Consider the following 27,098-nt stretch of genomic DNA (forward strand, 5'->3'; position numbering starts at 1 on the left):
TTAATAATACTAAAATAATTCTGCCACTAAGACTAAAATTACCTGAATATAATGCACTATTTTTTAACTTGATTGTAAAATCTGCTTCAAATCACATAAATAAATTTTGAAGATCTCCAGCTTTCTTTGTTACCTAGATAGTTTCAGCTGCGTGAGTTTTACATCCATGGTCTCCAAAACTGCAGGCAATGGGAAGCCCTCAGCTGCCAGCAGAGAGAAGCTGTTTCCCACAGTAATGAGACCCAGGTCAACCACAAATGCATTATATGATGTGGAGGACTGAGGGATTATGATAAGGGGGGCCTTCAGTCTGATGTCCATGGCAAGTCTGAAGCTCCTCAGAGCAAAATCCCTCACACTGGAAGCTGCTTTCTCCGCGGCCTGAGCCGTGGCGGCACTGAGAGCCTCTTTAGCTGTCTGGAAGTTATCCACAAACATCTATGGAAGACAACCAACAGTTAGTTACAGCTTAGTGTGACTTGACATGGATGTGAGGGAAGGTTTTAATGTGACAGCTTGGGATCCATAGTAGGAAAAGTTCATGCAGGGATGTTCTTGTCTTTTAAAATGCCTGAAAGCCAAATTTACAACAAAAAGTTGCAAATTCAACAGGGGTGGAAAAAGCAGTGCTGGTGTGAAACAGTCTTTTTTTGTGAGATAAAGTAGTAAAGTTGATGATTATATTGTCTGGGTATGACAGGTGAGCTGTTTCTATTAAGCATGTCGAGAATGAAAGTTAGAACCAGTAAAATAAAGGCATCCATATCGTGCGAAATTCCATCTCAGATTTCAGTGATTTCTACTTCAGTGTGCGTTATGAGATACAAGCAGACATGCAAATCCACACATTCGTGATCAAGTCATTTAAATATGCTGGGCCTTACTGCATGTAACACCATAGCGTGAATATGCATAATTTAATGTCCACTTCTTTAAAAATATCTCACAGTTAGAACAGGAATACCTCAGTAGTGAATGCTAATATACTTAATTACAAAAAACACAAAACAGCATTAAAGCTGCAGTATGTCATTTCTGTAACATTAGCAGCAGCGAACAGAATTGTAAACTCAATACTGACTCAATACTGACTTGAGCCTTGGCATTTCTGACCTGTTTCCAAAAAATGGAAGATGAAAGAAGGATCCACTTTTTAGGGCTACACAATTCAGTTTGATGCCACTAGTGGTGCAGAAATTCCAAACTGCAGTTTTAATGTTTAAACAATCTCAAGTATGGATGCAATCTTTTGAGAGATGCACAAAAAGACAAACCTTTCTTGTGGTTCTTTGAACTACCTTATTTGAGAAGTAAAGCATAACTAAAAATTCATACCCATTATAAAAGAGTTTATTATATATCAGTGATATATATAAATGTAATGCAAGCAATACTAAAATATTATTAACAATATTAGTAACTGGAAACTGCTTCTGTTTAGTTTAAATCTAATTCAATTCTCATGACTAAGCAGCAGAGCTAAAAAATTCAAAATAGTGTTTTCCAGCTTTCAGAATATATATTTTTCTATAATATTATTCTTTATTTTTTTTAACCAGTATTAACTATTAGTATTAACCTGCCACTAGAACAGTGTTTCTCAACCCTTTTGACTCAAAGTCTTGACTCAATACTTCCGGTATTTCTGCTGCAATAATGACAAAGCTGCTTTTTTCCCCCAAACTTTTTTATAAATTATTTTATTTATTATTATTCATTAATATTAATTCATTTTGTGATTCCAGAAGTTTCAAGAACTGTGTTTTTTGATAAAAACAGCAGTTTTTATTAAAACAGCATGATTTCAGCTTACATATTATTATTTTTTTAGCATTTTAATTTAGATTATAGTAAAATATTTTGTTTTTATATACAGATACAACATTTTGATTATTATTAATTTAATTTCTTTTATGAATTGTATTAATCTAAATACTTTTAAGTCATCCAGCTGCTCCCTTGAAAGTTTGCTGAGGCCTAGTTGAGAATCACTGCACTAGAAACAAAACAAAGGCAGTCATAAACATCGCTGTGAATGTTGTTAACCTGGATTAACGTTTCCATTTTACAATCAAATTAAAGGTTAAATTATGTGCACAACAAATTCAGTACAGTTTAGTGGAGTGTAGACATATTTCAATGTGTGCAGAGGTGCAGAAGTTAAGCTGCAAAGCAAAAGACTTTAATGCAGCATGCCCAAGGCTGTACCTCATCAGCAGAGTACTGATAGCTAAAAGAGTCCTGAAAAGAGGAAGACACAGTTAACAAAAACTATGAGGGGGGAGAAGGTGTCGGCGCAAAAAAAAAAAAAGGGGGGGGGGGGGGGGGGGGAGACATAAATGTCCAGACAAAATGCAAAAAAATAAAATAAATACAGACACTGAGACATACTGATTTTCAAAAGCTTTGTCCCTGTTTGTTTTAGCAATAAGTGACTTATCTATCGGTATTAACTTTAGATGACAGAGTAATACAGGCGACAGCATTTGAGCACATATATGAAAGGGAAGTGCATTTGCATTAATTCTCACCAATAAAGACATAAGGAACTTGTGCAAGTAGACAATCTGGATACAGCCAAGTCTCAAGATAACTTTCCCATCCACTTTGGAGGTGTCAGTGTAGCCTTCGCCTTCAGTGGCCCCAGGGTACAAGGTCATCTTGAAGCTGAACACCTCTTCTCCAACAATTGACACTGCCTGGTGGTATTCACACAAATATGACTGGAGCAAAGAAACTTGGCATCTGTAAATCTTCCAAAAACAATATGACTTATCTCTTACCTTTTTATGGATGGTTTTAGGGTCCACATCAAGAACCACAATGTCACGCAGACGGGCAAAAACATCTGTTTCTTTGGCCTGGACCACCACAGATGCATCAATGCCTGACATAAATGAAAGCACCATGTTTTGTTAACTTGCATAACATGTTCTCTTATGGAAAAAACATTTAATTAATATATAATGCAATGTAATAATTTTAAGAAAAGCTGACTTTGATGTGTTACAGACACTTTAGTTTTTTCTACCTTGGATCCGTATGTCAGCAATGTTGCTTCTGTCATCGCAGACAGCCACTCTGAAGGAGCCAAGCACAGCAGACAGTTTAAAGTTCACAACACCAGAGTCCTTCGAACCCTTGGACACTAAGAAAACATAGAAACTCCAGTTAAAACACTCAAACAACTCACTGTGTGACAATCTGAAACCAGTACTGTCTGCAACATGCTTTAACACAAGCAAAACAGATACTGTTTCAGACTCCTGTTAGTACATGTCATGTCAAGACCAGTGCAAGGGTTAAAAAAAAACATTAGTTACCCATGAAAAAACCTATAAAGTGGAGACAAAGACAACATGGATGCATGAGGAATATTCAGGGACAACCTAATAATTTGACAAGCAAAATGCATTTGTTTTCACACAAGTATTGTCAATATGTGTGTGTGCCTGCTTTCCCACCTGTCTTCCCTGCTGCCACTCTCTGGTCTCGTCTCTTGGTTTCTCTTTCTTTAGAGGCTGTAAGGTCTTGTGGTATTGCCGAATTCATGTAGTTGATGGTAGACAGCAAAGCTTTAGTGTGCAGCATGAAGTCCAATGAGGAAAACTCCACCTGTGAAATAAAATACATCAATAACTTAATTTAACTTTTCAATAAAGCTTTTTCAAAAGAAAAATAATTAAGTATTAAGTATTTGTACAAAAAAAGACTAAAGGCCTGTTCACACCAAAGACTACAACTATAACGATAGTTTTATAAATCATTCTAAATGTAAAAGAATAGTCACACTACAACTGTAACAATAATGGCACAGAGGAACGATATCATTGGAATATATACAGTACATGTATGGAATATATATATGATATATATATATAGTCAAATACATACAATAAAAACTTTTTTACTACATTAAATATATTTATTCATTTATTATATATTATTTATTTTATTTTACTTTTTTATCTTGATAAAATGAATGAATGAATGAATGAATGAATGAATGAATGAATGACTGAATGAATATTGGCATTCAATTATTTGGAACTGTAAAACTGAAACATACCTTCAGTGTCTGTTCTGTATTATTAAATAAGGTGTTAAAGCTGGGTCCATTCACATCAGCCTAAAGGACACAAAAAGGCCACGCAGACCAGCACAAATCAAACCACTTAGCTAAAACAACCCATTTAAGAGTCTTTTATAGAGTGCTTGAGAAGCGAGATGCTCATGCTTACTTTGATGTACTCTACTTTCAATAGATCAGAGCCATGCTTGTCTGAAGAGGTAATTAAATGAAGTGGCTGATTTTGCGCATCTGAAAAATATACACGCAAGAATGAGAGAGACAGCATCCCTGAAACAACATGAAGTACTTCAAACAACTAAACGTTGATCACACGTAATGTATGTGCATGTACCTTTTGTCTCACAGTAATCCAGGCTGATCTTGCGCAGGTAAGATGTGACAGTGAGATCGAAGGTTCGCATCTTGCCCTCAGCACCCAGTTGAGACACACTGAGAGCCAAAACAACATCTTCCTGAGTGGCCTGCCGCGTAAGCTCCAACAACACCTACATATACACATATATAGACACATATACATAACTTCACACTGAAACACACAATGGTCAACATAAACATAAACAGGAATCACAAACAAAATAGTTGTAATCAACTAGTGGAATTCTGAATTTTTTATCATGACAGCTTTTATGAAATGTGGGGCTCTTGTGACCACTGGTGAACTGGTATGCCTTTTTAAAAGGAGAATTTTATGGTGTGAAGAAAGTAATGAGAAGAATGTACCTCTTTGACTTCAAACTGAAACTGCACTTCGGTCAGCTCCTCTAAGGTTGATCTGAGAGAGTCTTCATCCACAGACTTCTCACTGATGTCTTCCTCAGATTCTAAACAAACAAACACGATCAGACACACAGACAGATACTTATCTGCATATAAACAGTAAGAAAATCTGTATAATTATATGAACAGAGTCAATTAAAAACAAAGGACTGGTGTGGCATTCATTTAAGAATGTTTTGATTTTTCTAAATGAAAGAAGTGATTTCTTCTGTGTGAAAGTACATGCGAGTATCTGGATGAATTCTGACCTGACGCAACAGTATAGGACAGAACTGTGGGGTCTAAACCCAAGACCTTTGGCCTGGCATCAGACAGCGGCATCCCCAACACCTTCTGAAGAACATCGTCATTATTATACAAACAAATTATAAGGTGAAAAAATATATTTTCTCAGTTTGTTTGCTTCCTATACATGTGCAGAAAGCTCATACTCTCAACAAAAACTAAGGGCCAGATTTACTAAACAGAGCAAATTAGCAATCTCATAAAAGCGCCGATAGGAAAGGGAAAGTTCTGCGCGTGATCTACTAACAATGCGCAAATTAAAGTACATGGATCATTTCCATAATGACCAACGCAATCTATCAAGTGCATTTAAATATTGTCCTTCCATAGATTTTGCATCAGAAAGGGAATCCCAAAAAAGGGTTTGCGCTGGCACAAGCTGTTAGTAAATCTGGCCCTAAATGGTGGCAACATTGGGGGAAAATGTGCATAATTGATTAAATGGATATGTTTGGTTGCATTGTAGTCAACTGGTAACATTTTTGTAAGAATGTATTTCAAGGAGAAAGTTTTTTTTTTTTTAATAAAATAAAATTTTCTTTTTCATATTTTTCCAAACAAATTTTCACTTACTGTTCAAAAGTTTTGGGGCCGGTAAGATTTTTTTTTTTTTTTGAATTAAGTCTATTATGTTATCCAAGCCAAGGTTGCATTTATTCGATAAAAAATACAGTAAAACAGTAATATTGTGAAATATAAAAAATTTAAATAACTGTTGTTTATTTTATACATTATATAAATAAACTGTAGTTTATTTTAATACATTTTAATATACTGTTGATTTTAATATATTTGTGTATGATTAAAAATATCTTTACAGTCATTTCTTATCAATTTAATATTGATAATAAAAAGTATTCATTTAATTTTATTGCTGAAATTAGTATTAATTTCTTTTAAAAATCTTAATGACCCCAAATGACTCTTAAATAGTTGTGTAGATTTTATATTTATTATTCATATTTATTTTATATTTATCTAGAACATCCTTCAACATTAATTTTGTGAAGTAAACTAGTAAGGGCTTTTTCTTGCTTGTTGAGGCAGCAAGTCCACTAATAAGATACAGCACATGGCTCATTGGGTAGAGAGACAGTGATGCTGATTGTTGATAATGTCTTTCCTGAGTTGTGTAATCTGTGGAGACTGAAGTTGCACTGTCACGCTCACAGAGCAAATTCAGGAACTAAATATGAAAGCAAGCAACTCTTTGTTTTGGATTAAGACATAGCACATGACTCTGAAAACAATAAGTACACTGTATTTAGTTTAAGAGGCTTGAAATATTCATGGCTTTCAGAAAAACAACAGCAATGACAATAGTATACCTGTGGAGTCCTACCAAGAAACTACCATTCATGAGTCATGACTCATTAAGTGTGAGATGAAGCAACACAATAGCCAGTACAGAGAGACTGTACTGCTGTAGACTGTCTTTTTTTCATTTGTCGTGTTTTCTGACCTTTTTTGTGGGAGTGCTAGGAGGGGTTGAGGTAGTCTGAGGGAGAGGAATACTGTCCACCAGTTCCAGAACACCCTGGATCTTCTGGTCAGAGATCTTCACATGAAGTAACGGCAGCTCCCCTGATACTTTGAACCTGGAAAGGAACGGATATTAATGCATGTGTGAGGAATAAAAGAGACATGCGATAGAGAGGGAACGCTAACCTGGGCATACGGGAATCTTTGTCCACCATACATTTAGCGAGTTGAAGCGTGAAGTCCATTGGCTGCAGGATGTGCTGATGGGAGAAGCCTTCAAGACGAGCATTTTTCCATTTCTCTCCTTCAAAAAAGAGCCACCGGGTGAATAAAATAGCTTGTTCAGGCAGTTCAGTTCTTTGCTGTGTTGCATTGTGTTTACCTGATTTGCTATAGAGTATCTGGACACTACGAAGCTCCAATGAATATCTTTCATATGCTCTATCCATGATTTCCTCCAGTGATGAGAAACTTGCAGATATCTGCTGATGGCTGCCCTGATCTACACTGTTCAACTACACACACATGCACACAAATGTACAGTCAGACATTATTAGCAGAAAGATTTCTCTCTTAAATATGCTTTTACTTCCCTCCCTCACCTGTAGGTAACCAAAATCAACAATCATGAGGTCTGATTTGCCATCATAGAACCCAGACTTGGGCAGCAGTAAGTAGGAGGGTTTTAAATCGATCCTCAAGTCCAGCACCTTACGTGTCTCAATGATATGAGACAAACCTGTATTCATTTAAAGACAAAGGGAAAGTATTACTGATGGCTCCTGACATACTCTCTCCCAGTGTGACCATTTCTCTTTGGGTATGATGGGAAATGAGGAGAGTGTTACCGCTGGCTGTCTTCTCTTTGATCTCCTCAAGTTTGCTGAGTGTTGCTGAAGTGATGACCTCCAGGTCAACTCCTTTCCCCGTCTTAAAGAATTCTGCTATGCTGATGACTGTCAGCTATAAAACAGGTAAATGAATGGTACACTAAAAATGTAAGGCTAACCACTTTCTAATTATATTTAGTCTGATTATCTAAATAAAAAAATATATTAATTATATTATTTCATTATATAAAATTAAGCACAAAATATATACATATTTATATGAATAAATACATTATATTTAATCGATCTAAATCTCAATCATTTTTAATTGTAATTATGTTGTTTTATTTTATTATACTGTTTTACAATATTAGGCATAAGATCCAACTCAATTGGACTGACCAAATATTGACATATCTTTGTCTACTTTGTAACAATGATATTTGTGCAACTAAATTAAATAAAAGAAAGTAACAGTAGTAATCTGCAACCAAAACCCAAATATCCAATGACTCCAGTGTCTGAAATCAACGGGACAGCTATAGTGTGCGTGCACTTGTCTCTTACGGCATCATAGATGATCTCCACAGGCTGTGAATGAACTCTGAGTAGCTGGTCAGCTGTGCTGTCCTGTGGATTGAGCTCAAAGAGCACGCTGAGCAGAGAGGAGTCAGAGCCCCCAACTGACGCTATGAGAGACGGCACTTCCCCCTGCTGTTGCAGACCAGTCACGTACCAGTGTGCCAGTTTAGCCTCCACTCTACACAACACACACATTTCACACTGAACCATATCAAGACCAAACTAACTGAGCTCCTAAAGACACTGTATTCTTTACATAAAGCCCTATATATGTTTGTTTGCCAATGCAAAGGGTTTCCCTGTATGTATTCGTAATGCATACCTGATGGCCTGTGCTCCTGGTCTCTGTGAGATGGATGTACTGAGGTCAATCATCTGCACTTTGAGGATCTCTGGAACGCCAGGCTCCTCTCTGAATGTTACTGAGGTGCTCAACAGTTTAAAGTTGACTATCACAGCTACATACTGCACATAAGCACATACATATATTTGAGTATATGTCCAGTCTAAAGAGGATATTTTAAAATAAGGTATCTGAAACATCTTGCGCAACATGTTTTATGAAGGTGCGGTCACATTAGTGAAGTTTCGCAGCCAAAAAAAACACCCAACGTCAATAGTGTAGCACACAAAAATCACCGTCAAACAGTTTCTGTTGGTCAATGCGCTGAATCCACATGACCAAATTGAATCCACTGCGAAATATGTGTAGGGAAATCTTTCACCCTCATTTGAAAATACTGATCACATGAATTCTTGTTGAAATGGTTGGATTTCACGAAAAAAGGTTTTGCACCCTCACAGTGTTGTAAATGTGTATTTTTTCCACTTACATGTTTTGGTAAGGCAAGGTTATGTGAGCTCCCGCTGTAGCCAATGGCTGTGTAGAGTTTAGTTTTCTCTTCAGGAGTCATGATGGAATCAATACCTGATAATAAATACACATACATAAATATGTACGTACAAAAAAAGCATTAATTCAAAGGCAAGTTTAGCAAATATATCAGAGATAAAACACTCACTCTCAGTCTCTTTATCCTCCTCTTCCTCTTTTTTCTTTCCTTCTTTCTTGCCAAAAAAACCGCTGAAGAAACCTCCTCCACTCTGTTTCTGAGGGGTGGCCTTTTTAGCAACCAGCTTCTGTCCTGACCGAACCACCTGTGGAGAGAGAAAGTGAACTTACAGTACTACACTGGATTAAAAATATCAAAATATCAGAAGAATTCGGTTTTGGTACATGTTGTCATACCTCCATCTGAACCTGCTGTCTGGCCAATACAATGTTGAACACATCCAGAACTTTCTCCAGCTCCTGAGGGAAACACAATAAATAAATGTATATACAGTTTGGTCTAAAAGTCTGAGACTGTTAGTGGAAAATAAATGTTTTTTTTTCATTAATTTTTTTTCTTCAATCATAAACTATTTCATCAGCATAACAACTTTTATGAAAAGTTATATTGAAAATGAATTCCTATGTTGAAAATGGTTTAATATGTAGCTAATACCTTGATCTGTTTCTCTGTGTCTTCTCGGACTTTGCCCTGAGTGAGTTTGTCTTTGTATGCTGCTTTGTAAGCTTTAAGCGTGTGCCTGTGCTTCTTGATGTTGGCCCAGTCCCACATCTGGTTAAAGTGCTTGATATGCACTTCTAGTATACTGTTGATGCAGTATTTCCACCTGACCAATCAGAGGAGCCATGTAAGAAACAACAAGCTCCAGTTAATCAGCCAATCATCATATGAAGATCTAAAGTACTTACCATTGCCTGGCATTTCTGTGCACTGGAACATCAGGCCTAAATTTTCTGTAGGGGCCGTTCTTCACCATGCAGTCTACAGACTCCAGCAGATCCACCATAGAAAGGTACTAGAATCACCCCAAAACAACATTGTTGTATCTTGGCTTTGACCCAAGATAATTCACCAGTCCCAATTCAATTATACAACAGAATCATTTATATTTTGAGTAAGAATTTGCATGTATTTATGTTATATATCTGTAATTATCTATCTAGAGTGGTCCTGTAAATTTCCCAACAAGCACCATTCAAAAGTTTAGGTTTAATGTTTTTGAAAGAAGTCTCTTAGGTTCACCAAGATTTGATACAAAAATACAGTAAAAACATATTATTATACTACTATTACACTTAAAATAACTGTTTTCTATTTAAATATACAGTATTTAAAAATTCAATTCATTCCTGTAAACAGCAATACATTTGTATCAAGATTCTTTGAAAAAGTTCAAAAGAACAGCATTTTTTTAAACCATGTAAGTCTTTACTGTGACTTTTGCACAATTTTATCGTTTCTTACATAATGAATGTATACATTTCTTTAAAAAATTAATAATAATATCTTAGTGACCCCAAAACTTTTGAATGGTAATTTGAGAGTACGCAATATGACACATGACAATACCTGAGGCTTGGTCATCTCAATTGCAATGTTCTGAACCTCAAGGTGCAGATTTGCTTTGGGTGATTTTAGCTCAACTTCAGCATTAGGGTTGATGCACATCCTTGCAGAGGCAAAAATGGGTTTGAAAACTGTACAAAGAAACAAATCAGTTCATCATGATGAGTGCCATGGTTTATGATACTAACACTAAGTTGGTCATAAATCCTTTAACCATTAAAGTAATTTAATTATGTCTAACTGGCAAACGCTCAGTGCATTCATATGTATGGTAATTGGAACTGTATTACCATTCTTTCTGACATTTGTGGATTAACTTTAGTACTTGTAATAATGAGGCTGTAGTAGAAATAGTACACATTGTGATTACTGGAGTTTGTGTGCTTTAAGGAGGTGTGTCATGTGTGCAGTTTGGGATCACATAGCCTGTCTAAATAGAAAATCAAAAAGAAACTGTGGCAGGTAACACACACACCCAGAAAAATCAGCATGAAAACAATAGGATTAGCAACAGCGAAACATGATTTATCCATATTAATTTTTACTATTTACAATTTACTATTTACTTCTTATAAGGCTTTCAACTTCCATGTTGTTCTTTTTTGCCTTGTCATGTCTAATATTTATATTCTTTCAACACCTCTTCAGTTGAGCACAACACCAAACACATACTGGCAAAGCTAAACTAAACAGCTGAAGGCCAGATAATAATACATTTCCCATGAACTTTCTGTGGATAAGATAATACGGTAACATGAACTAATAATGAGCAATACATTTGATACAGTATTTATTAATCTTTGTTAATGTTAGTTAATACAAAATATATTGTCTTTCATTGTTTGTTCATGTTAGTTCACAGTGCATTAACTAATGTTAAAAAATATTGCATCAAATGTTGAAATGAACATGTACTATGATTAAAAACTCTATAGAAGTATTGTTCATTCATGTTAACTAAAGTAGTAAACTAATGTTAACTAATGAAACCTTTTTGTAGTGTTATCGACAATACATACTGTATTGATAGTCTCGCAGTTCCTCATTTTTTGAGCTGATTCCTGCTTTCAGCTTGTCCTGCAAAAAAAACAAAAAAACAATATCAAGTGATTTTAGATATGTTTTAGATATATTTTTACAAATGAGCTACAAATGTAAATTGATGAATAAAACTAAGAAAATTGCAGAATCTATTTCTAGGATTAAATAGAAAAAAAAATCCCAGATTTTTTAAAATGCTGTCTCAGACCTTTGGTCTCGACTGCATACACATGTATGTTGCAGGAGGGGGAAAATAAATATGTATTTTTTTAAGTCTGAAAAAGCCATCCTCACACAATAAGGATGACAGCTAAAATCTCATTTTTGTGCAGCACATTATTTTAGTGTGTACTTAGGCCTCTTACTAACCGAGGATATCCTCTTTACCAGTGAGCACAGCATCCCCCACAGATTATACAAACCACACCCTCAAACACACCATTAGAAACCACCGTCATGATTGATAAACACCATTTTGCTTGGTTAACTAGATCAAATCTACTTGGTTTTGAAGCCAGTTTCATGCCCATTTTAAGACACATACATTTTATATATATTACCAAACTATAAATACACCAATATATTAGTAAATGTATTTATTTAGAGGTTATTTAAAGCAATCAGAGCTGAAAACCTCAAAGCTGACTCTTTTGAGATACAAAAGGTAGACCAGGGACACAGTACTGTTAATACAGATAAACAGAGATAACATTACCAACGTTTAGATTTCATTTTATGTAGAAGGGACATTCAGGCCTGGACAGTTAGACAGAGCATGTGCATACTAGAGTCAGTTATACTGTTATCTGTTTGAGGTAGTCTGTGTTAAGCTGATTGCAAAAACCACTGAGAGCAAGTTCAAATACTGCTTTTGCCTCTCTGAGAGACTAAGAAAGATTAAGAGATATAAGAGAGAGATTAAAAGTGTGTGTGAGAGGGAGAGATTAAAAGATTAAAAAAAAGTGCTAGGATCCAAGCAAATTCAACCATCACTGCATTTACTTAGAAGTCACACGCCTTGGTTAGAGATGAGTCAAATAATGCCTCCAGCTAAAGAGTCTTCAGACTGACTCACAAACTAACCGTAAGAGCTTTCAGCTGCTGAGTTAATGTCAACATCAGAGATCTTCAGTACAGACATTCATGATAAACTACAATCGACAATATTTCTTCCTGATATGATCATAAATACTCGTCACGCTATTAAATAATAAAAGTTCAAATGTATTTAATATTTTATTATGCATCTTAACAACTCTTATCAACTTTTATTGTCCTTTCTTTTATAATACCTACAGTACAGCCCTAGTTTTACAATGTAACTGCTAGCCAATATAAATGGCTATATCTAATCTTTTCTAGTTGAAGGTGGTGCATAACATCTCTAATCAGGGCAGAGCAGCTTGGTGGATTTTTTTGCTTCCAGTTGATGATGACAGAATTTTTATCAGAATTTAATCTGATTGATCAGATCAGATTTTAAACTGTTCAATATGGTGCACCATTTACAATGCCTGACGACAACATAGCAGTCTTCAATACTAGATCAATACTATGAAAATCCTACATAAACACCACCAGATAGCTTAGCTGTTATGAAATATGAAAGGCACATTACCACTATCTCTTCCCAGGAGCCTCTGTAGAATATTGGGCTGTTCACGTTCCAATAGGCACAAAAACACTCCAGGCGGCCCAGCTTATGTAGAGAATAAACGCAGACACACACATAAGACACACAACCACAGTTGTTGTGTGAAATCATATTATTATGGAATATACGATATGTACACTGTTGGCTTACTTTATAGATGATCTTGGCAGCTTCATTTAGAATACACGTCTTCCAGTTCTCATCTGCTGTCTATAAGAGTGAAAAACTGATACTTAAAGACCAGAGTGTGCAAATAAGAACTGCTCATCTCAAATGAGTTGTAATAGAGCCTGCTTCACTTTGTGACATTTATATGAAAGTATTTTGAGAGAGCACCTGTAGACTGAGTTCTGAAAGAGTCAGGCCCATAGAAAGAGGTTTTTGTGGATCTGACACCTGAAGCACAGCAAGAAAATGCATAACACATAAGTTCTACAAATTTGTACCATTAAATTACACAATTAAAAGCCACATCTGCATTCAAAAATACACGTAACTGAAGACATGTATGGAGAGTCAACACTTACATCATCCTCATATCTGATGTGAATGCTGGTGATTTTGACCTGGAGGTTTTTGATAACTTGTGTAGCCAGCTTCTCAGTGAATGTGTCTTTCTTTTCCTCCTGAGGCTTCTCTGAAATTAAAAAAATAATTCAGTAAACATGAATGAAGGGTTTATCTTAACCCCATCCTATTTGTCATTCTAATCCCTTAATCCAACACTTATGTAAACATATTTAATTCAACAAACAGAATAAAGTTTGCTCATATTTGCCACGATGAGTCGATCACAGTCGCTTCGGGCCACCCACCTGCTTTATGTTCATACTTTTTAGATCTCCTAAAGGGTTTTTTATGCTTTTTAAGCTTACGTCCTTTGTCTTAGAGCGCAGCATTGGGGGAGAGAGAAAAGTTGGTGAAGTAGAAAAGAATCATAGTGCAGCAATAAACACTCACCCTTGCAATAAACACACACTTGCATTAAAATGCACAAAAGCACACCAAGCAGTGAGAAGGAAAAAAAGGATGTCTACACATGTACACCCTCAGTAAACACTCAAAAAAAAAAAAAAGTATGTCTCTTTGAATAGAAGACGGGTGTCTGATTGGCCTGCTATAAGAATGGGTCTGTACGTACCCCGTGGTGGATTCTTATACACATAATTCTCCAGATCAAACACAAACTCTCCAGCCTGAGAGCCTGCGGTCCATCAGATGCAGCACAAAGCAAACACACACAGCTGTTAAGGATAGAGATCGGAATGTACAGACGGACAGATGGACGGATTGGTACATGAATGAATGTAGGGGTGGGTGGATGGTTTGGTGTGAATTGATTGAAGGGTTGCTGTGATTCAATGAATGTAGGGATGCACCGATATTGAAACTATTGATATCCTGTCATACTGTGGCCACTCACAGATAAATGGACAATATTATAAATCTATATAAAAAAACACACTATCAAAACCTAACTTCAAAAGTCTCTTATCTCACCAAGGCTGCATTTATTTGGTCAAAATACAGTAAAACATAATATTTAAAATATTATAACTATGTAAAATAATTGTTTTCTATTTTAACATACTGTATTTTATGCTGTATTTTATTCGTTTTGTGTTTTGACCATGAAATCAAAATGGACAATTCTTATTTTTTCCTGTAATACTGCAGTAATTATTATAAATTAGGGGTGTCAAAGTTAGCGCGTTAATAACGCGTTAACGCAAAATCATATTAACGGCACTAATTTTTTTAACGCTCGATTAACGCAGCGCGTATTTTCTGTTTAACCCGTGGCCCAAAACCTAGTTGGAGAAATGGAGATACACAGTGTTGCCAACTTAGCGACATTGTTGCAGACCCATTTAGCGATTTTTTTCCCTTCAACAAAGCGCCCAAACCTTATTTAGTTTCTGAGAATCTACCGGTACCGCCGGTACTGCTCTCTCAGCACGCGCGCGCGCCTCTCTCTCTCTCTCTCTCTCTCTGCGTCTCGCGCTGGAGAGAGGAGCAGCGCTTTAATTCAGTTAAACACAGAATTTATGTTGCTTCTCTAATTTTACATGCAAGTATAGCCGAAATCAGAGCACAGATATTGTCTTTATTTTATGTGTATTTGATTTCACCAGACGACGGCTCGATTATCAGGATTTTTTTTGCAGATTAACATCTTGGAAGGGAGAGCTGGTTATGTCTTAATGGGTCGCGTTTCAGTCACCATTTCATATTCATTGCGTTGTTTGACAACAGAAACAGCAAAATATACCAATGAAAACAGTTTTATTGAGAATTTAGCTTCATCAAAATGGGCACAGAGAGAGACAAACTATAATGTAATAATAAATAATAAATGTACATTTAGCATTTTCAGAAGAGCTGCCCTATCATGCAAAAATCTAAACATGTTTGTGTTAATTGCTCAGTGAAAAGAAAGAGAAGTAATGGGAACCTGGTATTTCTTTGTTCTTTCTCCATGTGTCTAATAGACATGAACAAGTTCTTTGAAAAACATCTATGACCTTTGAAACATGTCTCTTCATGCTCTATGTTGACTATGGTTTCAATAATAAACATACATTTGCATAAAGCATCCATATTTATCCATGCCCACGTTGATTAGAGTATTACAAACTTGAAAAGTATTAATTTAAGGTACATTTAGAACAAATAAAAAATGTGCGATTAATCGCGAGTTAACTCATGACAATCATGCGATTAATCGTGATTAAAAATTTTCATCGATTGACAGCCCTATTATAAATATATATAATATATATAAATTCGCTTCCCTCTAGCAGCATCATCTCTTCCCTGATGACGAGGGCTGGACAACTTGTCACTCACATGATCACTCCAATAGCAAATCACAACGATGTCATTGGAGAAGCTGTTTCACTCGAAAATATGTCACAATAGCGAAGAAAAGGCTTCCGTTTCATGCAGAGTATTTATTTCTTTGAAAAAAATACAAATAAAATCTTACTGACCCCAAACTTAGTGTAAATACTTTTATTTAGACATCATAACATTATAATGTTCAATATGAAAGATGGATAAATATTTATTTAGAAATCTGCTATAAAAAAGAACATACAGTTTGAATTAGGAAAAATAAGTGCTAATAATAGGGACCCCTGGTGCTGGTTAGACTGTCCCAGAAAAACAACTGTTGATGTTTTTTTTGTTTTTTTTTTCAATAAATAAACAACCCATTTTTATGCACAGACACCTACAGCTTTGATAATGTTACATACACACAACAACTCCCTCTACATGTGATCTTAAAGGTTTGCGATATACTACTGCTATCCCTTTGAGTTGGTGCTAGATGGAGATATAAACCTCAAAACAGCCAGAAGCAATTAAGACTTATTGAGCAACCTTAAATAAATGGATGAATGAATGATGAATGAGATTGAAAAAGACTGAAAAGACTGAAGACCATGAATGGATGGATGGGGATAAAATAATTGATGAACATCTGTTAATAAAGTTATACGTCCAACACTTGTGTATAAATTGCACAGAGACCATAAGGAGAGCTAGCAAAAATTGACTATGCACAGGTTCAAGAAATTATTACATCCGGTGTAAACAAACAGACAAGTGGTTTCTCACCTCTGCGAGCGACCAGCTGAAGGGTCTCCTCAATGCGCTGAAGCTCCTTCTGTTTGGCCTCCTGAAGGTAACGCTCTTCTTTAACTGCATCATACTTAATCGCTTCAAACACACAACACACACAGTTAGAGAGGCAAACGAACATCACAGACAACATTAATATCATTCACACCTCAGAAGTCTTTCATTTATTACTAAACAGTTTTTACAACTGCCACTTAACATTGTCTTCAGATACGCACAGATGTACACGTGGAAAAAAACAAGTATAGATTCACACACTGTGAGCGGTCAACCATGTAATAACAGAAAAGTAATTTACAATGACCACCTCTCTCTCTTTGCACTGTGACTCATAAGTAGCTGAAGTCCAATGCTGCTCATTCAAGCAGACTTAAGATTTATATTGCGGCTCTATTCTCTGCTTTGGCAACCACTCGTAAAGCTCTATCAGGAAAGACTGGTTTTAGACGAATCGATGAGAAACAAAAAGCTTGCTCATGCTGGCACTGTTTATCCTTCTTCATTAGAGTAATGACAGAGACAATTGCAAAGTAGCCATAGAAAATGGCAGATCAAATTTTTTTTTTGCCATAGCTTATTTTTGTTCTAGAGAGACCAAAAGGGTTTGAGGAGTTCCTGAGGCAATTCAGTCCATTAGAGAGATAGTGTATTCATTCTGTTATCTCATTCTACAGCACATCTTTCCACAATGTTGTTTAGAGTATGTAGCTTAAACATATGCTCCCAAAGAGAAAGGCTTGTGTATATCTTAAAAAAACAACTTTTGATTAGCATTTAGAACTTGACTGTCTTCATTCCCAGAGACAGAGACAGACTTTCATGCTTTAAAAATAATTTGATTACTGCGTTTTACTTACATGCATTATACACAATTGATCGGTTTATAAGATAAAGCAGAGCACAAAAGAAATATGGGGGGAAAAAAACGGTAAAAATTTTGAACACTTGATTAAGAGACTTTCAATACATGCTATCAAAGGCTCACCAAAACAAACACTTGTATTTATATGATTAGACATTGTAACCGCAGATAAAAAATAAAGTTTGCCACAATAATCAACGAGTCAGATACACACAAGAGCAGCTTATCGGTCCGGGTCCCAAACCACCACCCTGCTACCCACCTTCTACACCTGGCTTACCATTGTAAGGTGAGGAAAATAACTTAGACTCAGCTGTAACATGTAAAAGACAATGTCAGTTGAAGCAGCTCAGTAGAAATAGAAGATATATACTGTATCAAAGAAATTCAGTTATTCAGTATGTTTGTAACTGCTGCTTTACTAGGCATAAAAATAACATCCACAGTTTTTAAATGAGTCTTAGATAATAAAATGGTTCAAGAGCTAAGAGTTTTTAGGCATTGTTCATTGTCAATGGATAACACCCCAAATTATTTCATTACAAATAGCAAAAGTATAAGTATACAGTATTTTGTGTCTAGTGTCTAGTTTTCATTAATACAGTCTTAAAGGGATAGTTCACTTTGAAATAAAATTTTGCCATGTTTTAGCTTACCTCAAGGGCATCCAAGATGTAGGTGTCTTTGTTTCCGCAGTAGTTTCAATTTTGATATTTTTAGGTCAAACCGTTCTTGTCTGTCAGTCATATAATGCAGGTCTATGGTCACCACCTCAAAGAGCATGCACAGAGAAGTCCAAATTAAACAATTCCCCATCGTAAGTACACATTGATGGCCTAAGACACGAAACGAGCGGCTTGTGTGAGAAAACGAACAGTACTTATATCTGTGCATGCTCTTTGAGGTGGTGACCATAGACCTGCATTATATGACTGACAGACAAGAACGGTTTGACCTAAAAATATCAAAATTGAAACTACTGCGGAAACAAAGACACCTACATCTTGGATGCCCTTGAGGTAAGCTAAAACATGCCAAAATTTTATTTCAAAGTGAACTATCCCTTTAAAATCACTAATAAGTTTCTTTGTGCAGTGAAAAGTAGTGTATAATGCAAGACGCTTGGTGAATTCCGAACCATAAACTAGCAAACTACTTCTACTACTTCTGTCATAGAAAGATATTGTAAAAGTAGTAAGAGCATTATACTAGTATGTGGTTCCGAATTCAGTAACTGTATACACCCTCTGTTAAAAGGCAGGAAACCACCTAGGTTATAAATAAATCATGCAATTATTCTTAAGAGGAGATGTTATAACAAGAAATGAAAGAATTATGCAAATGACTGCAGTAAAGTGCCATGAAATAAATAGCATGATGCTTCAGCCTAGATATATAAAACATTTAAACTTCCACTTTAAGAGATGTGTTGCATTAAGAACATTTTAAGTAAAACAAAAAACTATAAGCACTTACTTGCACCAGGAACCACCAGAAGGTATAATCCATCTAATGTGGCCACCACTGCTTCATTGTAAAGGTTTTTCCAAGGGATCTTCAGAGTCAGTTTACCTAAAGAGCAGACATTTTCAATTCAATGTCTCAGTTAAAAGTAAGGGCCTGTTTACACCTTGTCACCTAGCTATCCGATCATGAAAAGACCAGGGCCCGTATTCATAAAGAATCTTAATGCAAATAGTAGCTCCTAGTGACAAAATTCTAAGAAAATTCTTAGAAATGTGGGCGTTTACTCTTAAAATGAAAGAAAAAATCCTAGTAAAGAAAAAAGTAATTCAGAAAGCATCTTAACCCTTAAAACAGGTCTTAAGGTCAAAATTGTTAGGAGCACGGACGAGGACTTTTAAGAGGCTTAAGAGTTTCTTTAGCAGAGGAGAAAATGGCAGAAAGACGAAGAGGGAGAAGAAATGTGTTGCAGACAATGGATGACAGTGAGTTAATAAGAAGCTATAGATTAGATATTAATATAAGGCCCGAATTTTCCTTTAAGAATGGCCTTGTGTTCATCCACTAACTGGGCTAACAGTAAACACTGTTCCTCTGTCCAGTTGGGCTTTCTCGCCCTTCTTGGTTTTGATTCCATGTTTGATACATTAAAACCAACATTCAAACCACCACTTAAATAGACATGCCAGCAATCAGTGTAACTGGAAAGAGTGGAACAATTTTTATCATTATAAGCCAATCAAATACCTTATAGGAAATTAACAGCATGGTAAATAAAAAAAAGGATTTATATACACATATATAATGTGTGTGTGTGTGTGTGTGTGAGAGAGAGAACAGTCAAATAGGAAAAATTACGCATTTAATTTCAAAGTGAAGGCTTAGAATAGACCCTATACTTAAAATCACTCTTTTTTTCCTTTTTGGACAACCAACCAATCACAGTCTTCATAAGACTGTGTCATACATAGCAACGGGGTCAACCCCGCCTCCTCACGAAGTTATACGTTTTTGTCTTTTCCTTACTCAGAGTTGCTCTCAGATCGGTCCCGAATCGCTCTTAAGCTAAGACTCCTACGTAAAAGTTTTTAAGCTAAATTAAGAGTTTTCTGAGAGGATTCTTAGAATCTTTATGAATACGGGCCCAGGAGTAAATCCCCTCTGAAACACTTTCAAGACGGATTTAAATCCGATCACTCAAGCCACTTCAGGACTCAGGATGTGGTTTGAGATGATTCCAAATGAAACCGGACAAGTGTAAATGCATCTAGGTGTTGAAACCACATATGTAAATTTTACTCCTCCAAAAACATTAAAAAAATTAGCGTTTTATAACATAGGCTATATGACGTTAGTCAGATATGACAAGGGCTACTGCAAAACGCATCGCCGCAGATGAGTAGCTAAGTATCTCTTCAGCAAGCCAACGCACAAACTGACACAAATGAAAGTGAAAGTAAGGCGTCACAGACTCAACACACAATCATCTTCATTAAAAGTACCAGTGCTGATGCTGCTCTTTCACCTATTGCAGTCTTTGATCATGAAATTAGCTGATGATAAATAAAATGCAGTAGCAACTCATATATGTTGCTTTTGCATATAGCGTGGGGATCGAAGATCAGATTTATATTTGTTTATATTTGTGTAAATGGAGCAATTTTAACAAATCAGATAGCTATCCGATCAGTAAAAACACGTGACATGAAGGGACCCGGTGTAAACGGGCCTTATGACACACATTAAACAATATAAACATGGTTATTAGGCAGAATCAGAGTCAGTTAAAAATAACAAGAGCAGTTGATCATAGATTCCTTCTCGAAAAATGTAAACATGTAAGTTGTTGGATTATTGGGTGGCATATGGCTAGAAATATTTTGATCGAGGACATATAATAAGCAGAATAAAAGCAGACCTTTTTATTTAAGATTTTCTTAAATGTAGTAAATATGCAGAGAATTTCACTGAAATTCTCAGACTAGTATGTCGTCCTTGTTAACCAATTACTTTTTACAACTTGACATCTAGGCACACTGTCCAGCAGATGTTTAAAGTCATCTGACAGGATCATGTGATAACATGAACTGATGACTGTTTTAACAAGCTCCTTCTTATTGGCAAGGCATCTGTGCTGCAATGTTTGCAGAATTAGAAGTAGCCTATCTGTTAAAACTGATTCAACTCAACAGACAAATCTGTTGAAGAAAAAAAAAACTGTGAAAGCAGACCACAAACTTTAAACGTTCACTTTTATTGCAAAGTTCAGTCTTGAGTAGCACAATATGGGAAGTGTAATTCATCACACCGAACACTGAAACTTTTTTTCTACTTCAATCTCCTTGGTTACAGGTTATCAACACACAAGGCAGAATATTAGGAAGTACAAATTTCATACTTTTTTCATAACAAAACACATGCTAAAGCACAATATCCCTGATAAAGAGAAAGTTGGATACTCACCAATCTGACCAGCCTTCACTTTAAAAGGGACATCAAACTCGCTCTAAAGAACAAAGATAAAATGGGCAAATGGGTTTGAATGCATATTTCAAGCAAACAATATTAAAACACAATTTTGTGCACATATACAAATAAAAACTCTAGTTATTATAATTTAGTTGTGGAAACATCAGCAAATCTCATTGTGTTAACACTCAGAAGCCACAGGCGCTTAAGAGGTGACCACAGTGTTACATACACAAACACGCTCTCTCTTATCAAGATAAATATGGTTCTTTCATGTTTTTTACTATAACCTTTAAGTTTTGAGACATGACATTGTTAATAAATAACATATAAATTTACATTAAAATTATATCTAACAAGTAATTCAACTTGGTGAATGAGGTTAACATTGTCGAATACAAACTTACCAAAGCATTTTCTTTCACCCTCAGATTTTCCAACACCACATTTCCTAAAAATAAAAAAAAAAAGAGAAAAATGACTTACATTTTATATATTTAGGTATTCAATGGCATGTGTATTGCAGACTGTATTTGTATTATGTGGTCTGTGTTCAATTTTTGACAATGCAATTTGACTTTTATGGAACAATACAGTATATCCATCCACCGAAATACCAGAACCTCGTCATTCTGCCAGTGTCAAAGATAAGAAACACTACCACGAAACACATAAATGAATCCAGATATGACTGGCCAATTTTGACATTGACGATAACTGGGCTGGCATCACAGAAAAGAAATAAATGTCAACCAGAGCAGCCTATGTGGTGCTGGGATAAAGATGTCACCTTATCAAACGGCATGCAGACAAAATAACAGGGCACCCATCCTGATCTGGCCAAGGGTTGTCTAAACCCCTGTGGAGTCTCTCACACCTATGAAAGCTGACTGTTTAATATAGTAAAACGGTTCCCTCCTCTCCTTAGGAGAGGTTCCCTCCTCAGATATACTTCTACTATTTCCATATTGGGGCGTAAATCAGATTCTAACGGATTATCGGAAAAGTAAAAAACGTAGGGCGGGAAAAAACGTAGAAATGCTCTTCTATGCATCGGTTGTTGGTTGAATTTTTTGCACTCAAAAACTGTGGCAGATGAACGTCGGCTTGCAGAATGGTTGGAGAAATCCTGCATACGTCACCAGAGAGAACTCTTCCGGAAGATCCAGTAATGAAATTGATTAAAAATTGCCAGGTGATTTTTATTTTTTTTTAAATAGAAGATATACAAAGAATCTAGTTGGAGTTGTTCCGGCAGTGACACATCCAGTAACGTGACTATAATAACACAGCAGAATGACAGAAATTTGATATATGACTCCTTTCAAAGCATATACTAAAAGATTAACTCAACTGAACGAACAAACATATTAGCACAAAACCTACAGTACATTAACAATACATTGTCCACAAAAAGAAAGATTAAGCACAGATGGGAATTTTATGGGAATTGAGAGGGTCATGTTTCCATCAGTGGTAATGGGCATAATAGATGGACCTCACCCCACCAATAATATTTCTAATTAATTCTTATTTTGAATAATTATTGCACATTGATTTGATTAATTATAGCAAATGTTACACTTGAACCACAGCTGCAATATTTGAAAATTTGGATAAATAAAATTAGGTCATTATTATTATTATTTTAAGATATACAACCAATTGTACAGTAAATTGTGTACATAATGTACTAAAGTTTACATGCTAAAACTCTAAAGTGGAATCATTAGTATTGTAATGATAGGAGTGATTTGGGTCATAGAGCCATTGATGTTTATCTGTAGTAAAATGTAGTGCTCAAGGTTTTTCCAAATAGATATTTGGAATTAATCTTTTCCAAGATATTTTGAATCTGTTCCTACAATGTAACACTCTGAATTTAATACTGAATTCCACTCAGTATGAATTTTGCAGAGTAAGTGTAAAGCAGTCCCTTCAAAATGAAAAGAACAAAAGTTTTTAGGAAAATGATTTACGTTTAAACGTATTATTATCTAGGCTATATGAAGGTGGACTTCAAAACATTTTCGGTGTCTTATCTATAAGACAATTGTGTGTGTGTGTGTGTGTGTGTGTGTGTGTGTGTGACGCGCGCGCGAGCATACATAATGTGAAATTAACAGGCTTAAATAATGTTTATGACTGTGATACATACTACATAATAGGGCGGAAACTCTATAAATAATATAACGTTAAGTAAACCGTATAAATAACGGTTGTTTTCATCGCCTCCGTCCAAACAATTTGACAGACTGCCAATTCTTACAGAACAGAAACCAATCAAACATTAATGACATTAATGGACACTGCAGTACATGTACACCTAGTTTGCACTACATATCGGAATAGGACGTTTTGCAACAGAAAACAAACCAGAGGAAAAGACGAGCGTTCGTTGTTGACGAGCTGTTTGACGAATGCACGCTTACCTCCCCATATGCCAATCTTAAGCTGCGACTTGTCCAGGTTTTCCACATAATCTCCAATAAACCTGTTCAAGAGATCACTGACTAAAGACTCAAACACCATGGTGAGTCGATAACGACAGCGACACTGTCGCAGACAACACGCTACAATGCCACAATACGCATTTGATAAGGTTACTTCCCTCCTTGTGTGACAGGCGTTTACACCAAGATCGACTCATTCGGTGATCCACTCACACTGTCTGCTGCATCTGAGGTCGCGCGATTACATTATAAACAGGCCAGCTAGTTGATTGTAGAACAATGTTTGCAAAGTGAAAGTGCACTGGTGACTAATGTTCATTTGTATACCAAATGAGAGACGCCTAAAGAAGATTAGCAAGATATAAAATTACTGTTTACTTTAATTTGTCTCTGTGGGACATTCATATTATTCAATTTACCTAAATGTAAATATTCTGAAATATGAAAACATGTATTAATCATTAAATATTTCCATTTACTGACTGAATTAATAGGAAATACTTTGAAATAGCCTGCATATATAGTTAATTTGTTAGCTGAAATTAAGATGGAGGGGCGGCGGCCTGACTGTAGCCTAACTGTGATGGCATTTTCACCTCACATCCATCAAACTCCCCTTTGTCCCCTGGCTGTGATTTTCCTTAGGGAAGTTTCCAGGCTCTTCAGATAGATTGGTCCACGTGGTCCTCTGGGAATCTGGTTGCAAGTTGATCTTATGATGTTTGAGCACATAGAGGCTTTTTGTCTTTGTGCTGAATCTTTTAACCCCAAACATGTTGTCTAGGATCTCAAACCTGTAACAGATACTGAAAGATACACTGAAAGATACACTGTAAGCTGTTGTTGTCTGTAAACAAGACTTCAGACTTGGTATCCATATTGCATGCACAGATGTTCAATGACAAAATATAACTTAGGCACAGACCTTAATAATTAATCATCTGATTAACAAATGCATGAATAACTATTCCTATTGTAAGATAAAAATTCATTAGGCATGCAGAATGTTGGCAAACAATGCACGAAAAACTACTAATGAACAGCTTCTCACAAATTTCATATATTAGCAAAGTATTTCATTATCAGGTAATAAAGTCAAATGCAAGTTATAGTTTTACTTGATAAAGAAATATGTTCTCATGTTTAGCTATATAATGTCTCTGTGCCTGTTCTTTTCTGCTCCACTGTTTTGTTTTGTTTTGTTTGTGTGTTTTGTTTAGCTTCCCCACCCACAAGCCATATGTATGCTACAATGAAAATAATCTGTGTGGGGCTTTGAATGACAAATAACAAATCCACACCTTTAATTAAATGAATTCTCCCGTTCATTGTAATGGAAATAACAGTTGGTGCTTCCTTATTCAAGAAAAAGATGAGAGCAACAGCCCCATCTACGGGTGAATGGATGTAAGAACCTTTTCGGTCAAGTTTGAAAAATAAAAACACTAAACCAGGGGTTTAGTCTGTACATTTTCAGACAGACACACATTTAAAATTGTACGTTTTTATTCTAAAATATCGATGCCATAAAGTAAGAGAATTGCTCGTTACAATAGGGTTGGACATTCATTTGAGTACAATTCTTAATGACTGGAGAATTATTTAAAGTTGTCTTAAAATCACATCATCATTTTACAAATATACTCCTTATGGTTGTTTGTTTTTTTTTTTTTTTTTTTTTTTTTTTACTGGCTACACAATTTTTGACAGTCATATTAAACAAAGTCATCTTAAAGTCATTCCAAGTTCAGGAAGGTGAAGTCATAGATGTAGCCTACCTGTTTAAAACAGTTATCATTGCATAAGGGGTCATATAGCTGTTCTCTAAGTCTAAACCAGGCATCTGCACCTATATATTCCTAAATTTGAATGTTTGATTATTGAGAAATTACATTATTTCCTGTGTTAAATTCATACTAGTCATCATTTCAGAATTGTGGTGTAGAAAGACCATGAAGCTGCCTGCACAGTCTGACCCCATAGTAACATCATAAGAAAAACAAAAACCCTTGCTGTAATACAACACTTTGATCCATAGGGAGCAGCATTTAGGCACTTAGAGACACAAACTAGAGTGGTCTAATGGTCTGGGATTCAAATTACATTTTATAGAGATAAGGATCAGCAGAAATTCCTACAAGGTTGTCAATATTGTTTTGAAAGCCACATATTTCATGATAGAGAGTGATAGGGTGTTCAAAAGGGTGATAGAGAGGAATTTTGAGTTTTTAGGGCAGGATAGGTGTTCTCCATAGAATGTGTGGAATGCTGTTGTGGGCTCACCCCTGTTTGAGCTTTTTTTGGGTCAACACTTCTGTAACACATTCCAGGTGACTGACCACACAATCCATGACTGCTTGAGGCTAGATCCTCTAAAACTGATCCTCAAAAAATCCTCTACATCAAAAACAGAGAGTAGGCCTAATACAGTGAGAAAGAGAAAGACAAGACGGAGGAAAATAACTTTTGTATCACTAACCTACTCCAAGAATTCTTAAAGGGGGTCAAATTGGCCTGTATTCATTTCCTATGGAATTTTGACTCAACAGTATTTTTGGATACATTTTTGTCAATAATAATATTTATTTTCTTGAAACTTTATGGATTACTTAAAAAAATGCTCTGAGCCAAGAATTTGCCTCAGATACCAATCCTGTGTCTGAATATGAATAGCCTATCTCCTTACTAGGGCAGGCTATAGCAGCTGAAAAGCTGTGAAATGAGTATGTCTGAATTCACAGTATTCGTAAAACAGTATAGGCAAAAAAGTACCTGGATGAACTACTGCTTCTGCCATGATTCTCAAGTTCACATCCAATGGACACTTTACACATGACCATGGGAAATGAGTAGGGAAACAATGCAACTCATTCTATAGCTCATGATCACAATGCTAACATGGCAGCGGATGTAGCATCAGATATGCATTCATATTACAAACATTCATGCTTGATAATACTTTATTCATACTGTAGGCCTACACATGAATACTTTTCTCATGAAGTTTTCAAATTAAGAGCCTACTCAGACAGTATGCA

The 27,098-nt window shown here is 35.8% G+C and overlaps 1 protein-coding gene across 3 annotated transcripts in view; it reads right to left on the minus strand.

Moving 5' to 3' along the window:
• Positions 1–24,280, minus strand: part of vps13c (vacuolar protein sorting 13 homolog C) — a 50,485-nt gene extending 26,205 nt beyond the window's left edge. For 2 of the 3 annotated variants that reach the window (XM_084107993.1, XM_084107995.1), the window contains exons 1-33: positions 24,040–24,280; positions 22,015–22,058; positions 21,602–21,644; positions 19,151–19,246; positions 16,789–16,890; positions 13,692–13,801; positions 13,501–13,560; positions 13,315–13,374; positions 13,129–13,209; positions 11,489–11,546; positions 10,473–10,600; positions 9,812–9,918; positions 9,558–9,729; positions 9,299–9,361; positions 9,072–9,207; positions 8,883–8,977; positions 8,372–8,514; positions 8,035–8,227; positions 7,486–7,600; positions 7,240–7,376; positions 7,020–7,152; positions 6,824–6,941; positions 6,618–6,753; positions 5,119–5,203; positions 4,814–4,914; positions 4,425–4,578; positions 4,242–4,321; positions 4,070–4,129; positions 3,465–3,615; positions 3,032–3,148; positions 2,784–2,887; positions 2,532–2,699; positions 134–438 (exon numbers count right to left, since the gene is read on the minus strand). In XM_084107993.1, coding sequence (XP_083964119.1) covers positions 134–438; positions 2,532–2,699; positions 2,784–2,887; positions 3,032–3,148; positions 3,465–3,615; positions 4,070–4,129; positions 4,242–4,321; positions 4,425–4,578; positions 4,814–4,914; positions 5,119–5,203; positions 6,618–6,753; positions 6,824–6,941; positions 7,020–7,152; positions 7,240–7,376; positions 7,486–7,600; positions 8,035–8,227; positions 8,372–8,514; positions 8,883–8,977; positions 9,072–9,207; positions 9,299–9,361; positions 9,558–9,729; positions 9,812–9,918; positions 10,473–10,600; positions 11,489–11,546; positions 13,129–13,209; positions 13,315–13,374; positions 13,501–13,560; positions 13,692–13,801; positions 16,789–16,890; positions 19,151–19,246; positions 21,602–21,644; positions 22,015–22,058; positions 24,040–24,139 — 3,755 coding nt within the window. In that variant the 5' untranslated portion in view covers positions 24,140–24,280. The remainder of the gene's footprint in view (positions 1–133; positions 439–2,531; positions 2,700–2,783; positions 2,888–3,031; positions 3,149–3,464; positions 3,616–4,069; positions 4,130–4,241; positions 4,322–4,424; positions 4,579–4,813; positions 4,915–5,118; positions 5,204–6,617; positions 6,754–6,823; positions 6,942–7,019; positions 7,153–7,239; positions 7,377–7,485; positions 7,601–8,034; positions 8,228–8,371; positions 8,515–8,882; positions 8,978–9,071; positions 9,208–9,298; positions 9,362–9,557; positions 9,730–9,811; positions 9,919–10,472; positions 10,601–11,488; positions 11,547–13,128; positions 13,210–13,314; positions 13,375–13,500; positions 13,561–13,691; positions 13,802–16,788; positions 16,891–19,150; positions 19,247–21,601; positions 21,645–22,014; positions 22,059–24,039) is intronic. The other variant, XM_084107994.1, reaches the window with a different exon arrangement.
• Positions 24,281–27,098: the final 2,818 nt, after the last annotated feature.

This window comes from Abramis brama (assembly GCF_963993115.1).
Source record: "Abramis brama genome assembly, chromosome: 3".
Taxonomy (NCBI): Eukaryota; Metazoa; Chordata; class Actinopteri; order Cypriniformes; family Leuciscidae; genus Abramis; species Abramis brama.